At 35.7% G+C, this 17,288-nt stretch overlaps 1 protein-coding gene across 2 annotated transcripts in view; it reads left to right on the forward strand.

Moving 5' to 3' along the window:
- Nucleotides 1–17,288, forward strand: part of PLCL1 (phospholipase C like 1 (inactive)) — a 338,334-nt gene that overhangs the window by 276,260 nt on the left and 44,786 nt on the right. Inside the window, exons 2-3 of one of the 2 annotated variants that reach the window (XM_079132569.1) lie at nt 1,052–3,526; nt 5,800–6,003. In XM_079132569.1, coding sequence (XP_078988695.1) covers nt 1,052–3,526; nt 5,800–6,003 — 2,679 coding nt within the window. The remainder of the gene's footprint in view (nt 1–1,051; nt 3,527–5,799; nt 6,004–17,288) is intronic. The other variant, XM_079132570.1, reaches the window with a different exon arrangement.

The following is a 17,288-nucleotide window of genomic DNA, read 5'->3' on the forward strand; positions in this document are numbered from 1 at the left end:
TTTCCAAAAGAATAAATCTTATAAGCACTTGGAGTTTACAAAGAATAATTATGAGTATTTTCTCTTTTGAGTCCCCTAATAACACTATATTTTATGTGAGGATTACTAATTTCCATTTGAAAAACAGAAATTAAGATTTAGAGAGGTTAAGTGAGTTACCCAAGATCATGTATCTAGTGAGTGGAACAATTGACACTTGAGACAAGTTACTTTTACCTTGTGGACAATACCCTCCAGACCCTTTTCACTTCAATGCCTCTTTGGTGTGCTTATACAATTAGGTACTGTAAACATGCATTAAAGTGCTTTTTGGGAAATTTGTTACTAGGAGAACAATTTGAACCAATAGTGTATTTGGGAATATTGTTAAATTGAGTGTATAGTCTAGACAGAGGACATAAAAAAATTCAGTTTTAAGTGGGATTGGTCAGATCGTCAATATAAATGAATTGACAGTGACAGAAGACTAAGATGAAATCTATTATCTTGTACTTATAATCTTATAATCTTGGCTTCAGTCATCAGCAGACAAGTTAATTACTTGTTCACACATGCTTTGGCCAGTTTTTAACTCATTTGGAGCTTGTAATGACTTTGGATTTTGTCCTTTGTGAGATGACAATTTAAGAGGGTACTGGACCTGTATATTAGGAAGGGCAATAGGCAAGGAAGCCTAAATACACTTAAGAAGCCACAAGACAGGTTATTATTCCGCTTAAGATGTACTAGTCTGAGTGGGTGATGTTTGATGTCTTATTGCTAAATGTTCTTAAGAAATCTGCTCAAATAAACAAATAGCAGTGATTTGTACTTAATACTTGATTTTGATTCAAAGGACACACAAGTATGTGAAAAGAAGTTTCTTTCAGAGCCTAATAATATAAATGCTCTTTGCAATTTCTTTTCTGAAACAGTGAAAAGGTAAATTTTAGGCTGGCCTCTGTTCAAGTAATCACACTGCCTGAGTGGAGCTTGAGAAGTCTCTAGAATGGCAATGCATTTGTCTATTTTCTAAGGGAGAGTGATTGATTCTTCTCAAATTGTTTTACAGGATCCTTCAAACCAAAAGTGCGGTGGAAGAAAGAAAACAGTGTCGTTCAGCAGCATGCCATCGGAAAAGAAGATCAGCAGTGCACACGACTGCATCAGCTTCATGCAAGCTGGCTGTGAACTGAAGAAAGTCCGGCCCAACTCCCGCATCTACAACCGCTTCTTTACTCTGGACACAGACCTCCAAGCCCTTCGCTGGGAACCTTCCAAGAAGGACCTCGAGAAAGCTAAGCTTGATATTTCTGCCATAAAAGAGATCAGACTGGGCAAGAACACAGAAACGTTTAGGAACAATGGCCTTGCTGACCAGATTTGCGAGGACTGTGCTTTTTCCATACTCCATGGGGAGAACTATGAGTCTCTGGACTTAGTTGCCAATTCAGCAGATGTAGCAAACATCTGGGTGTCTGGGTTACGATACCTGGTTTCTCGTAGTAAGCAACCCCTTGATTTTATGGAGGGCAACCAGAACACCCCAAGGTTCATGTGGTTAAAAACAGTGTTTGAAGCAGCAGATGTTGATGGGAATGGAATTATGTTGGAAGATACCTCTGTAGAGTTAATAAAACAGCTCAACCCTACTCTGAAGGAATCCAAGATCAGGTTAAAGTTTAAAGAAATCCAGAAGAGCAAAGAAAAACTAACCACCCGAGTGACAGAAGAGGAATTTTGCGAAGCTTTTTGTGAGCTTTGCACCAGGCCAGAAGTATATTTCTTACTTGTACAGATATCTAAAAACAAAGAATTTTTGGATGCCAATGACCTCATGCTCTTTTTAGAAGCTGAGCAAGGAGTCACCCATATCACTGAGGATATGTGCTTAGATATCATTAGGAGATATGAACTTTCTGAAGAGGGGCGTCAAAAAGGGTTTCTTGCAATTGATGGCTTTACCCAGTATTTATTGTCACCAGAGTGTGACATTTTTGATCCTGAGCAAAAGAAGGTTGCTCAAGATATGACCCAGCCCTTATCTCACTACTATATCAATGCCTCCCATAACACCTATCTCATAGAAGACCAGTTCAGGGGACCAGCTGATATCAATGGTTATGTTAGAGCTTTGAAAATGGGCTGTCGAAGTGTTGAACTGGATGTAAGTGATGGTTCAGATAATGAACCAATCCTATGTAATCGGAACAACATGACAACACATGTCTCCTTTCGAAGTGTCATAGAGGTGATAAATAAGTTTGCCTTTGTTGCTTCTGAGTACCCGCTCATTCTTTGTTTGGGGAATCACTGCTCTCTACCACAGCAGAAGGTAATGGTTGAACAGATGAAAAAAATCTTTGGCAATAAACTCTATACTGAAGCACCTTTGCCATCAGAATCCTACCTCCCATCACCAGAAAAACTAAAAAGAATGATCATTGTGAAAGGAAAGAAATTGCCTTCCGATTCCGATGTGTTAGAAGGAGAAGTAACGGATGAAGATGAAGAAGCTGAAATGTCTCGAAGGATGTCAGTAGATTACAATGGTGAACAGAAACAAATTTGGCTCTGTAAGGAGCTCTCTGATTTGGTATCTATTTGTAAATCTGTTCAGTATAGGGATTTTGAAGTATCTATGAAAAGCCAGAACTATTGGGAAATTTGTTCATTTAGTGAGACAGAGGCCAGCCGAATTGCAAATGAATATCCAGAGGATTTTGTAAATTATAATAAGAAGTTCTTATCAAGAATATATCCAAGTGCCATGCGGATCGATTCCAGTAACTTGAATCCACAGGACTTTTGGAATTGTGGCTGTCAGATTGTGGCAATGAATTTCCAGACTCCAGGTCCAATGATGGATCTTCACACAGGCTGGTTTCTTCAAAATGGAGGATGTGGTTATGTTCTAAGGCCATCGGTCATGCGAGATGAAGTATCTTACTTCAGTGCAAATACAAAAGGCATTGTACCTGGGGTGTCTCCTCTGGCTCTTCACATCAAGATCATCAGTGGTCAGAATTTCCCAAAGCCCAAGGGAGCTTGTGCCAAAGGGGATGTCATTGATCCCTATGTTTGTATAGAGATCCATGGAATTCCAGCAGACTGTTCTGAACAAAGAACTAAAACTGTACAGCAAAACAGTGATAATCCTATTTTTGATGAAACGTTTGAGTTTCAAGTAAACCTTCCTGAGCTAGCCATGATCCGTTTTGTTGTCCTTGATGATGACTACATTGGGGATGAGTTTATAGGGCAATACACAATACCCTTTGAATGTTTGCAGCCTGGATATCGGCATGTTCCCTTACGCTCCTTTGTAGGTGACATCATGGAGCACGTAACCCTTTTTGTCCACATAGCAATAACTAATCGAAGTGGAGGAGGAAAGGCACAGAAGCGCAGCCTTTCAGTGAGAATGGGGAAGAAAGTTCGAGAATATACCATGCTCAGGAATATTGGTCTTAAAACCATAGATGACATCTTCAAAATTGCAGTGCATCCCTTACGAGAAGCCATAGATATGAGAGAAAATATGCAGGTAGGAGAAAAATTCCATGCTCTCTTATCCTTCCCTATTTATGCCTACTATTTTCTTACCAGTGAACATTGTGTTTTATTAATGACATGATTTGCAAAAACATGATCACAAATGTTGTGTAAACCTGTGTACCACTAAGCTATAATACTTCCTGTGGTAAAACAGATATACTGTGTTTCTAATTGTCAATGCTGTGGTATGTTTGGCCTGACCTAAGTTAGTTAATGGAGTGTCAATGTAGCAAAATGCTCTCTCTCTATATATTAAATAGCCTTAGTATATAATAGAATTTATATGTGAGAATGTATATATGAAAAAGTAGAATATAAAATATGTGTAATATATAAAATTATATATGCAAACACAGCAATGCAAGTATATATGTAAAATATATACAGACATGAATATGGAAAAGAATTTGAAGTCATATGAAACAAAAATAAAGCCTATTGGATTTTTGTTTTAATTGTTTAAATGTTTAACAACAGTAATGAATTATTTCCCACAAGAAAAAATAAAACAAAACAAAATCCAGCACTTAAAATTGTTGAAAATGATATTAACCTTCTCTTAGAAATGTGGTTTAATTTAAAGAATGTGGATTCTGGATTAAATCTATCCCTGTGATCTTTAGAAAATTATTTCAGGTCTCTGATCATGAATTTTCTCTGCATAAGGTAAGAAAATTAGTTATGCTTACACAGTAGGGTTATGTAGAGAGTTAAATGAGAGTGTATAGAAATTGTCCAGCTTTAATATAGAGAAAGTCAATGGATAGGTTTCCTTCTGTTCACTAATGCACATAATAAGAGAGAGTTGTGAACTTTTTTCATACTATTTAATATATTTATTCTAGGCTAGTGTTATTGAGAAGCAATCAAACAACAAATATTTACTAATTAATTGTAGTGTGCATAGTGAATACATTTAATTCATTTTATTCCTTTAGCTAACATTTTGATTTCAATCCTTACAAAAAAATTCCTGCTTTCAAAATAGCAAATAAACTTGAAGAGGTTAAGTGATTTCCCAAATATTACAGTTAATAAATAGCAATGTTAGATGCCAAATCCAGGAGTATCTAATACCAAAACTCATTCCAATTCACATGCTATAGAACCACAAACCCATGACTCACTGAAAACTTTATTTTTATATAACTTCACAGAGACATTCTGAGATAGGCTTAAAATAGATTTTAAATAGCCAAAATGGTGGAAAATAGTATTGTACATAAATCACATGTAAGTAGTCAGATTGTGAGCATCTGACTAGAGGTGGGTTGCCTTAGCCACTCTTTTAAAAATAGGTGCAAAATATCAGCATCTTCTACATGGCAAATTCAGATATAATTTTAGTGCTATTGTATATACCTGTGTTAGATTAGGTATAAATCATTTCTATACCTGATTTTAAATACTAGAATTAGATTTTATTTCTATATAATTATTGAAATATATTCTTTATAACTCATAGATTTAGAATATATATTAAGAAGAGTTGGTTTAAAGTTTTTTCTAGTTAGTGCTGATAATACAATCTAAACCTATAGTACTTTGGATTAAGAGTTACCTGGAGCCTAATTGATAGAAAAAATAAATACAATCATTGTCACTAAATTTCTGAGACATTAGATATTGTTCACTGTTAATAAGTATAAAATAGTTAAAATTATTATTTCAAAAATTTTTTAAAGATTGAAACATGGATGAATGTATCTGTACATGAAATGCATTTTCTGTGTGTGTGTGTGTGTGTGTGTGTGTGTGTGTGCGCGCATGTATGTGCTTGCACATGTGTGTGCCAGGTGCCTTTCTGATGGGATGACAAAGGAATGCCATTGACAGTCTAGTGGAGACTGGTGACCAATAACAGCTGCTACCTTGTGGGGAAAAGCACCAAGGAGATGCCTTCTAGTATACATTGACATGTTTTCCTGATCATCATAATACAAATCAAATAAGATATTCATGCCCACCCAGTGCTAGTTTGTGTGACCATTCTAGTATGTGCAACCTTGGGTCACAATCTCTTTTGCTTTTGTTGCATATTTGTGGCAGCTACTAAAAACTGAGAAAGATGAAGAGTATATAATGTGAATTAGCTTTCTCTGTGTTATCTTTGTGCATATTACATTTTCAGTTGATTATAATCTAGTGTACCTCAAATTATATATGTTTTTTTAATGAATATACTTGTATGTCAACCTGGGCATGCTGGGAGTAATGGGCCATGTGGCCAGATGTGTGATTCCATTTTTTTATTCCTCATAGAATGCAATAGTGTCCATTAAGGAACTGTGTGGACTCCCTCCAATTGCCAGTCTGAAGCAGTGCCTGTTAACCTTGTCCTCTCGGCTCATCACCAGTGACAATACTCCCTCAGTCTCTCTTGTGATGAAAGACAGCTTCCCTTACCTGGAGCCCCTGGGTGCAATTCCAGATGTGCAGAAAAAGATGCTGGCTGCTTATGATCTGGTAGGAAAACTGTAACTCTGTATTTCTTGTCTACGTGTATGGAAACTCCCTAAAGGCAGATGTCCTTTTGTGTAACTCCAATGACTAGCACAGAGTTACTGCCTTTAAAACATGGATTGAAGGTGGCAACCAGAGTTGGCCCACTTACTACTAAGTTACAGTGCAGGCCTCTCAGAAGATTTCTTGAACCTAGAACCCCCATCCCACCCCAGATTATAAATGGAGAATCTTTGCTTTAGCAAAGGATAACATATTTAACAAATTCTCAAAAGTATACACCCTCATCATCTGAAGGACTTTAGCTTGCAATGTGCAATTCACCGGAATATTTTTAGGAATAAATTTATGTCCCACAGCTGCCTTGTGATGTTTAGGACAAGACTTAGCTGGAATCTCTATTTCTGAGTATTCTCTAATGAGATTCTATAATAATATAATGTATATTCTGTCTATATTACCTTATTTTTCTGAATATATTATAAAATTTATTTTGTAATTAGATTTGAGAATAACTATATTTTTGTATCTCCTAAACAAAATTAAGGAGCCTATGACAAACTTGGGAAAATTTGTAACGTATATTCCAGATAACACATAAATACACTTAAAATAAAAAAATACATACAAATCAATAAAAAAAGGTGGATAAAATCTTTTGTCAATTAAGATTAAGTTCAGGTGCATGAAAATGCAGCCCAATCATGACTTTAAAACACAGGGTTACTCTTGTAAATAGCAATCTGGAGACCAATCATCCAGGGCAAAACTTCTTAAATCTTAGGAACCCAACCTTCTAGTTTTTTATTCTACTCTCCCTAAAGCATAATACTTATTCTTAAAGCCCGAAATGGTACCGGAGCTCCAACCATAACACCTGCATTCCAACCATCAGGAAAGATGATGGCAGCTTGGATGAGAATGGTTTGGGCAAAGTGGGCAGAGGAGGCCCTGAGAGGACAATAACTTTTAATCATGTCTGAGTAAATCTCCTGACTCCCAAGCTGAGCAGGTCAGATGTGTACCTTACAAACTGATTTCCCCTAAAAGTTTAACAATGTAAAATGTGTAGAAAGAATACTTACAAGAAGGAAATACTCCCAAATGTAAGAAAAAGCAAGTTGATAAATTTATTCAAAACCTTTCCATTTAATTCTTTCCTACCTTGCCCCAGAGCACTACTAAATTCTTTCCTACAGGAAGCTGCCTCACACTTTGTAAAGTTATATTCAATCACTCAAATGAAACCAATATTTTGCTTTGTCCATTTTACTTGCAAGGCCTCAAAACTGAGATCTCACCTACAAATGCTAATTGATACTAAATATCTTTATACAGCGACTTTTTTCCCAAGGGAGATCTGTAGAGGAAAGGGACCAGAGGACGGGAGAAGGGAAAAGAAAGGGGAAATACTGGGAAGTGATATTGGCCATGTTATATTATATATCGTGTGCATATATGAACATTTAACAACAAATCTCACCATTGGTGCATTGTAATGCACCAATAAAAATATGGAGGAAAAAAGTTTTAGACCTGTCATTTTAAAAAATGTATTTATTTATTCTGAGAATTATTTTCCCTCTAAGACAGTTTATTATATGCCTTTTGTTTCCCTTATTGATATATGTATAATTTTGTTTGCAATTCAAATTATTCAATGTTTGATTTTGAAAGCCTTGAAATCTCATTTCTCTGTTTATTTTGTTTGTATGGTATTATAAACAGAACAAAAAAGATTATCAAGGTACATTACCTTCTCTGAAATACCATATGGACTAATATTTGTAACTGGAATATAATACTATTAAAAATTATGCAAATCCTGAAGTAATAAAAAAGAAATGATAAGGAGAAGAAAGGCATATTCACTTCCTTAAAGGACATTTCTTGGAAATATAAGATTATTTTTGATTATTTCTTTAGTCTAGAGTTGACACAAGCACACGAATTTGCAAAGGAGAATGGGAAATGTTCTTTCAAGGGGCTATATAATAAAAGTTGTGTTAATCAACTTTTCAGCACTGTGACTAAAATACCTGACAAGATCAACTTAGAAGAGGAAAAGCTCATTTGGGGCTCATGGTTTCAGAGGTTCAGTTCATGGTTGGCTGACTCTTGCTCTGGGCCTGAGGTGAGGCAGAACATCAGGTGGACAGGTGTGGTGGAGAAAAGCTGCTCAGCTGAGAAAGAGAGAGAGAGAGAGAGAGAGAGAGAGAGAGAGAGAGAGAGAGAGAGAGAAAGCGAAAGCCAGGGACAGATATCATCCAAGGCCATGCCCCTGGTGATCTGTTTCTTCCAGGCATGCCCCACTTGCCTACAGTTATCACCCATATATAGCTCATTCAAATTATTAGTCCATCAAATGGATTAATCCATTGTTGAGGTCAGAGTTCTAATCATTGCCTAAAAGCCCCACATCTGAACCTTCCTGATTGGGGATTATGCTTTCAAAACATGAGCTTTTCAGGGAACATTTCTATATCCAAACAAAAACAGTTGTCTTTCCTATTACTGAGAAAAAGGGGAGAATTAATATTGGGAGACAACAGACTTTACTACAGAGGTGAACAAGAAATCTGCACACCATCCCCCGGCAAGAAAAACAAAAATTTGAAACATATTTAACCTTTGGCATGTTTTTTCTTTGAAAGATAATATATCTGATCAAAAATTTAAGGAATTGATGCTTTTATCCATCTACTTCTAGTGGGTAAATAAATTGATATATATTTTGAAAAGAAATATTTGGCAATACAATTTAAAATATTTATTCATTTGCTCTACATATTTCCTTTCCTCGGATTTATTTTAAGACAATAGATGTGCATAAATATTTATTTTTAATAATGTCAACATAGAAGAATTAGTTAAATAAAATATAGTAATCTATATAATGAATTCTTTGAAGCCATCAAAATCATGTGTTTGAAGACTAAAGATATGGATACAACTCATAATGTGTTTTGTGAAAAACTCTGATTATAAAAATAGGCACATTGGGATTTAAACTATATTTATATGTATGTGTACTTAAAATGCTAGCAAGACATTAATAGTGATTATTTTTGTAGGAGAGTGTGAATTTTATTTCCTTGTTTCTGCTTTTCTGTTTTTTTTTTTTTTTTTTTTCTGCATTTGCCAAACTTTTTAACATGAATGTGACCAATTTTAAATTGAATAGAAATAAATTTTGAGAAGGAAAAGACTAATCTCTTATTATTGAAAAATAACTAGAAGAAAGATATTTGGGATAAACATTTTATGACTGAAAGAGAAAAACCTCTACAGAGCATATTCTGCCTCTAAGTGCCTGACTGTACTCCAGGGTTGCTGTGGGAAAAGTTCACCTATTGCCTGTATCTCATTTTTCATGAAATCAATTTTTTCATCATGGAAGTGGGGATTGAAAGCCGTTCAGTGAATAGGTATAATTGCCATCTAAGAGGTGAAATTAGGGTACTAGTTGCCATAGAAACAGACAGCAGAAATCACTTATTCTCTTGTAAGCTAAGAAAGAAAATCATTCATTGAGAGGGGAGCCAGGCCCCTGCAGCTCAGCCTGTAAGAAGTAGAAAAGCACCTGGACTGTGGCTGGCAATTGTTGTTTCACAACCCAAGTGTCCAATGGTGTTTTTGTCTTTTTCAGTTTTAGCTGCTAAAGCCAAATCTGAATATTAGCCTTTTTCTCATCTGTAGTTTTAAAATGCAACTTGTAATTGCAGGCAGAGCATGGTTTTCCAAAATTTAAAATAGGAGGTTACTTGGAAAGCAAAATTACTTATAATGAAGTCTTCATTTAGTGTACCTTAGGACATGATTTCTCATGTTGGTAGGGAATTGAGTATGAATATCCCTATGCCAATGGTAACCTCAGTGCCTGGCCGAAGTGATTAAAAACTCTATTGATATTTCTACTGGATATCTCTTTTGGGGGAGTCAAGGGTGGGTAAGGGGAGATGCATATAAAGATGATATTGGTCTTGAAAGTAAGAACATCTTTTTTACTTTTTAGGATTCGTACTGTATTGGTCAGCATCTTTAATGCTCTTGGTGTATTGGGGTTTGTATTTATTTTAAAGGAGTCTCCTGAGATACTCTATAGATCCAGGGTGATCATTTAAAAACATACATCATTTTTATGCTTAAAATTCTCTAATGGCGTCACATTAAAATAAAATTAATCCCCCTAACTATGACTCTGCAGAATCATTTATGATCTAACCAACTTTTGCAACCTTAACTGCCTCTTCCAACCTCACTGCCTCTGCAGCTTCACCCCTACACTCTCTTTTGTTCCATTTTCTCTAGCCACTCAGACTTTTTTCCTTTAATCATTTCATGCCTGTTCCCTTCCCCAGGGAATGAATGTTCTTCCCTGTATGGATTGGTGCTTCATCTCTTAATTCTTAGCCCAAATGTCATTTCCTTAGAGAAGCCTTCCCTAACTACTGTTTGCATCTGTCACTCTTATCACCTAGCCATGAATTTTTCCATCATCCTTAGAAGTTTGGTTTGGTTTTGCTTGGTCTTTTTAAAGTTTTTCTTTTACCTTCTTGCCTTTTACCCCTCAACTGAAATGCATACTCCATGAGGGCAGAGACTCTGTCTGCTTCCTATTATTATCTCTACCACCTAAAATACTGCTGGTGTGTGTGTGTGTGTGTGTGTGTGTGTGTGTGTGTGTGTGTATATATGTATATATATATATGTATATATGTATATATATATGATAGCAATTAATTTTAGTTGAATTTTAAAAAAGAAGCATCTACTGCCTGTGCAAATAATGTAGTTTTCATCCTATAATTGAATTGTTTTATGGTTAATCATTCAATCTTTTTTGTTTTGCCTCTCTGACACCACCCTTGAATTATTCCCTATTGTACATATTTGGTTAAAAATCTATAGAGTAAGGCAAAACTATGAAGACGGTAAAAAGATCAGTAGTTGTTAGGGTCTGGAGTCAGGGGAGGGATGAATAGGTAGAGCACAGATGATTTTGTTAGGTAGTGAGATTTCTGTATGATACCATAATAGGGATGCATATCATCACACACTTGTCAAAACCCATAGAATGTACCACACCAAGAGTCAACGCTAATGCAAAATATAAACAATAGGACCAGGGTGGGGACAGAGGTAGAGTGAGAGGCATAGGAGAACTCTCTGTACTTTCCACCCAATTTTTGTGTAACTTAAAACTTCTCATAAAAAGTAAAGTGTTTTTTTTTTTTTTTAACACTACATTTTTTTCTATTAGTAAAAACTTATTTGGACAAATAAGGCAAAAAAAAAAAAAAAAAAATTCAGGGCATATTGCCTACTAGTGGTGGGGGCAGGGGCAGAGGTTCCAAAATAAATAGCTTGGATACAACTTAGATTCAAGTTCCTTGAATGTTTGGATTTCCTAAAAATGGTATTGGATCACATAGATGCCATCCAAGAAGAAAAATTACACCCACCCAAATCATGAAGTCTATGTTCAGAATAAAAAAAAAAAAAAAACAGTTGAAATATTTTCTGAACAAATAAAAATATATGACATATTTCAGTGTTGGTAGAAACAAATCAGACAATCTAATTAACCCTAACCTACATTTATTGAAATCCAACTTGACTGCATCAAATTATGCTAGTTATTAGGGGGAAACAAAGAGAAATATTCTTGAAAACATTGACCCTGAGTTCATCAGTGAGATTTTTTTTTTCTTCTTCTAAATTTAGCTTTCTATAGTGACCTGAGATGGTCACTATTCATTACTAAGTACACATTCATTTAGTATTTGGAAATATTTCCTTAAGGTTTTAAAATTTAGTCTTAAAAGTCATATTAATTTTAGAGTTGCAATTATAATTCTATTATAGCAACTGTGTTAATATCAAGAAATCAAAACCCAAATGTACACCGAGTAGAGTGGGGCTATTAACATGGGATTATTTCAGAAGAGTGGGGAGGGCATACTTTTTCTCCAGTCTTAACACATCTTATGTTTTCTGTCTTCTCCCTGGAATTTTACATTTCAAAATTATAGGCAATCCCTTAGGGTTAAGACTTTTTATTTCCTTTAAAATGCAAAAACATTTCTGAGTCATACACATCAGATTATAGTAATTCATTCATACTTTTATGAATTTAAGAGATACTGTTCTACAAGCAGATTTTGGCTGGAAAAAGGGAGAGATCATATTGACACAGGGTTTCCCAAGTCTGGGTAAAGTGAGGGTGTGGTTGCACAAAGAACTACAATTTTTTTGAGAGTAGCCCTGTTTGCTTTCACTGTTAGTCTGCCCTCAATAGGGATGTGGCTATGTAAATGCATGTCTGCTATTTAAGACAGTGGAAGGAGAGGTGACTTTCCTGAGGGGAAACATATGTCACAGCTGGAGGTGATAAGTGTACAGCTTTTAAAAGGCACCAGCGGGAACTGGGAACATTATCAATCCCAAACTCAGGCCTGCAAGTTAAAGGTGGCACTGGCACCTCCTTCCCAGTGTGAGACATGAAGAGAACCGTTAGTGTTAGACCCTTTGCTTCAGTGCTGCCTCGGTGGCTCTGCAGTCCTCAGAACGGTTTTTCAGGACAGTCCCTGAACTTCATTTGAAATCAGACCATTTCTGTGATTTTAGTGAGCCATAACGGGTGGCTGGGGGAGTCAAGTCTCTGAAAAAGCAAGCATTGTTTGTCCACTCTGGATTTCACATATCTCACTGAAATAGGTGACATTCACAGAGTCACTGCTTCTAAGACTGTTAGCATCATATATTTTGCAAAAAGTAAATGAATAAATAAAACAAAGGCCATATATTTAGAAATGCTGTTTTGAATACACATACACACATGCATTATTTAGAATTAATTTAACTTTGGGAGGTTGTTAAAAAATAAAAATTGGTCACTGAAAGAATTGCCTAGTGTTAGAGCCATAAAATGGTGATTTTTTAATTTCATAAGGATTTACAGAGGCCTCCTTTGCACAAGCCACTGTTAGATGCTGTGAAACGTATGCAGACCCTGTTCTCCAGGGACTTACAGGCAAGTGATGTGACCTGGTAAGTCCCAGTCAGCCCTAGAAGTTTATGACTGCCCAAACTCAGGTGTTTCTCATTATTTAAACAAACTTTCTTTTGGGATTACTTAACAATTTGGTAGGACTATCAAAATTTGTTTGTATGTTTAGATATTTTTCATTCTACATTAGTGTTTTTATGCATATAGGTGTAGTATTATTTTCAAAACCCTTCTTTAGCCTCAGCCCTAACCATTTCCTGTGGTTACATTTCTATACTTGATTACAGGACTTGACCTGTGTACCTCAGGGACAAACAAATTTAGCGGGTCAGAAACTGAGTTTAGGGGCTGTGGTTGTAACTCAATGGTGAAGCACTTGCCTAGCATGTGTGAGGCACTGAGTTCGATCCTCAGCACCACATAAAAATAAATAAATAAAATAAAGGCATGTGTCCATCTATAACTAAAAAATTAATTGAGTTCATCCTTTTATTTCCTAGGTAGTCATTCACTCTTTTCTGACCACCACAAAAGATCATGCAAATGATCCCAAATTTCTCCAAATAAATTTAAAATTCTATTAACCCCAATAAGGTTTTTAAATTTACTATTTGATGTTAGAGAGATCTAGTGCTTCTTTCCTCACAGTATGTCTTGTAAGATTCATTTCCATACATTGTCAGTCAAGATTCTTACCTAGGTGCTCTCCCGTCTGGATTTTTCAATTATGTAAAACTCCTTCACTTGGTCTCTACCTATCTGTAATTCAACAATTGGAACAATCATCCTGTAATTGTATTTTTAATTTACCCATGGTTTATTGAGGCATAATTGATAAATAAAAATTTCACATATTTAAGGTGTACAATGTAATGTTTTGATATACGAACACATTGCCTCAGTCTTCATCCACCAGTGATGGCATATTTCCAACCCCCTTCTCCATTCTTTTTGCTTGAACTCTCTCCTCTAGTCAGGCTGATGTATTTCCTACTTCCTTTTCATTTTCCATCCCTGTATCACTTGAAATACCTTCCCAGACCCACTTCTCCATCAATTTAAGTCCATCTTTTTGTCCTAACTTTTCTAAAAACTGACCTTATCAAGAAAAAAACTTTCATTTGTGACTTTATGTAATGTATGTGCAATATACACCACGTACTAAGAATGTTAGTAGTTCTGTCCAATTTAGAGATGAAAAAACAGAGACCAATAACAGCACAACTAGTTGTGATGTAAAGCATGACAGCTAAGAGAAATTGTAAAATGTGGTGGGAACACATATGGCCACTTGTAAAATAACACTTTTCTACATATTTTGTTTTGGTCTTTAGTCAACTGAACAAACATGTTTTGGGTACTTGTTATGTGCAAGGCATTGTGCAAGGTGTTGGGGGAAAGAGATGATATGAAGGAAAATTTCTATCCTTGAGGAAAAGGCATTCCTGATGGGGAGGCAGGACTTACACCTAAAAGGGGAAGGAGCAGTGACACACCGTCGCCAGAGAGTGGCCAGATGATGTTTTATGTCCAGAGCTGGAGTCTAAGGACCTTGAATCCCATGGTACACTTCACAGTGACTTGTAACACACCTGCCCACCCCTACTTCCAGCATGATATTCAGCAGAATTTCATTTCCAAGTATTTTTAAAAGAAAGTTATCCGACCTTTGTGTAATATTTTCTTCAGAGAGCTGAGTTTTATCTTTCTTAATAATCTATCCTGCCTAATTTTTCATTACTAGTCAAGAAGTAATACATAGCTTGTCTATTTATGTGGTTTAAATTAACGTGAAAACTTTGGGGCAGTTAGTGTTTTGAATATATCATTCAGAGGTGGAGTGGTCCCAGGGGACTGCAACTGTAAAAATAAACCCAAAGCATTCTCCAGAGGTGACTTCTGTGCTACAGCGTTGAACATTAACATAAAAGTTAAAATTTTACCATGGTAAGGGCAACAGATTGTCTGAAGTTAAAAAGAAGTCAGAAGAATCTAGAGACTATGAACCAAGGGCTAATCTTTTGCTAAGTCAGTTGGGGTGTGATTGTGCTAGCCTGAGAAGGAATTTAGCAAAACAGAGTTAATTGCTGCGTGATCACACTTACAATGGAACTGATACCTGGCAAGTATCACAAGCCAAACCTAACCGGTTAAATTAAATATATTCCTTATGTCAGTATTATTACTAGTATACATTCAGTCTCATAATGAGTTTAAGTTGTAGGTATATCTATAGTTTCCTACTACAGTTTTGCTTATTGAAGTGAATTTGAGTAAAAATGAGACAAATCTGATATTCTCCTTTTATCATTCTCATTGTGAGGTTTGTGTGGAGCTTTTTATTAGTTTACATTTTAGAACATATGTTGCTTGTATAGTATTGGGGACTCAGAAAAAGAACCTCCGCTGGCATGTGCCCAACGAGAAATGGTAATTTAAAAGTAAGATGTGGTATACTCTGCATTGAAACTTCCTTCACTGGTGGGCACTGGCATATTTTCTGTATGAGAGGAATTGTTAGCATCTTAGGGGCAATGAAATTTTCACTTGGTTTCAGGGGTTCCAGGACACTGGATATCAGAGATACATTAATAAGCAAATATTTCAGACGGACTTATTTGTGGAATGCATTCTCAAAGTTGACTCTGCATTCCCAAATCTTCAAGTTCTTGCAAGTTCTTTAACTTTTAGTTAAAGGCCATAGGTAGTCAGATTAGCCTGAAGATTCTGGAGAAGGGTCATGAAAGCTCAGCTGTTTGACAATTTTTGTGAATGAGCTGAATTGTAATGACAGTTGGATAAAAACAAACATTTCTAATGATTTCTGATAACTGGGAAACAACTGGAGAGGGGGAAAAAAAAAGGTAAAATGATTTCTTTATGCAGAAAGCAGCTCACTGCAGTAGATCCTGTCACCATCACGAATGTGAAGACAAATGTCCTTTAGCTTACACTGTGTGAGTTTTCTTGTCCTGTGCCATCATAAATCAGGCATGGAAATGTGACGTGGGGGCAGTCCCAGGACAGAGGGTGCTTCGTTGCAAACACCAAAGACAGTGGACTTCCAGTTAGCTTGCAAATATTCTGACTTTGTTTTTGTTTCACAGAAAGCTAACCATCTTGACAGGGTTGATTTCTCATAAACAAAATATGCCAATCTATTAATTATGCTTTTATCTGTTTCTTTTAAAATATTTAAGGAACTAAAAAATTAAAGAAAATCATCTCCATTCTAGTTAGCAAATATACAGGTAACAGCAATCTGATTTACAAATGTACCAAGTTTAATAAAATTCAAGTCTTATTTTCAACAATGTGAGCAGATGAACCACTGAAGAACCAATGAACTACAACACAGTGTTTTGATTAGAAGGAAAGTGATAGATTGATCATTTCAGGTCTTAAGAGAATAAAGATGCTGGAGTAGATTAGCTTTGTACTGACTCACATATTCTCAATCGGTAGCCTTTACAAGATTTCTGACTCCTTCCTGGAAAAGCAGTGGATGCATATTATGTATATTTCTCACTGCATTTCATAGGAATAATGTTTACAATGTTTTTTATGTGTTCTGAATGAGACTTGGAGGAAAAAGCAGTTCCAGCCCTCCAAAAAATTATTTTCATGATACTTTAGTTAAGGGATGCTACTTTATTAAATGTTTATCACCAACTTGGACCTATAATAGGAACTCTACACTTCAGTGTAATACTGGTATCACAGAAAAACTTATAAGCTTAGGTCTGCCCCTCAAAAATGCCTGGATTCTAGACTAAATTACTTTTCTAGTTCTGTGGCTTTGGGATTTGATCAAGTTAACTTTCAGTTCAGTTTTTAATCTATCTGTAAAATGGGATTGTCTATGATAGACTGTCTTTTAGCTGGCTTCTGAATAGAAAGTTCTATGGATCTAGAATTTAGATATAATCCAGGAAAAAGCTGGAATCTATGGAAGGTTCTGGATTCTGAAAGGATAGAAGCTATTTTTTTTTTTTTTTTTTTTTTTCAGTATTACTAGTTACATTGATTCTGGGAAATTAAACTCCTTACTGGAAGAGCTGAAAGGACAGTTTTTTTAAATACAAATTAGACAATTTAATCCATATCTGAGTAAACATTACTGTCTTCCACACACCTCTGCTTAGGACACATTTAACACATAAAGTAATGCCAACCTTATCTGGGTAAGACCTCTGTTCTTTTAGATACAAAGACTGGCAAGGAAATGAGATCCATGTGACAGAACCAAAGAGAAGCTCTTTGTGTTATAATAACA

The sequence above is a fragment of the Sciurus vulgaris genome (assembly GCF_902686455.1).
Source record: "Sciurus vulgaris genome assembly, chromosome: 3".
Lineage (NCBI taxonomy): Eukaryota > Metazoa > Chordata > Mammalia > Rodentia > Sciuridae > Sciurus > Sciurus vulgaris.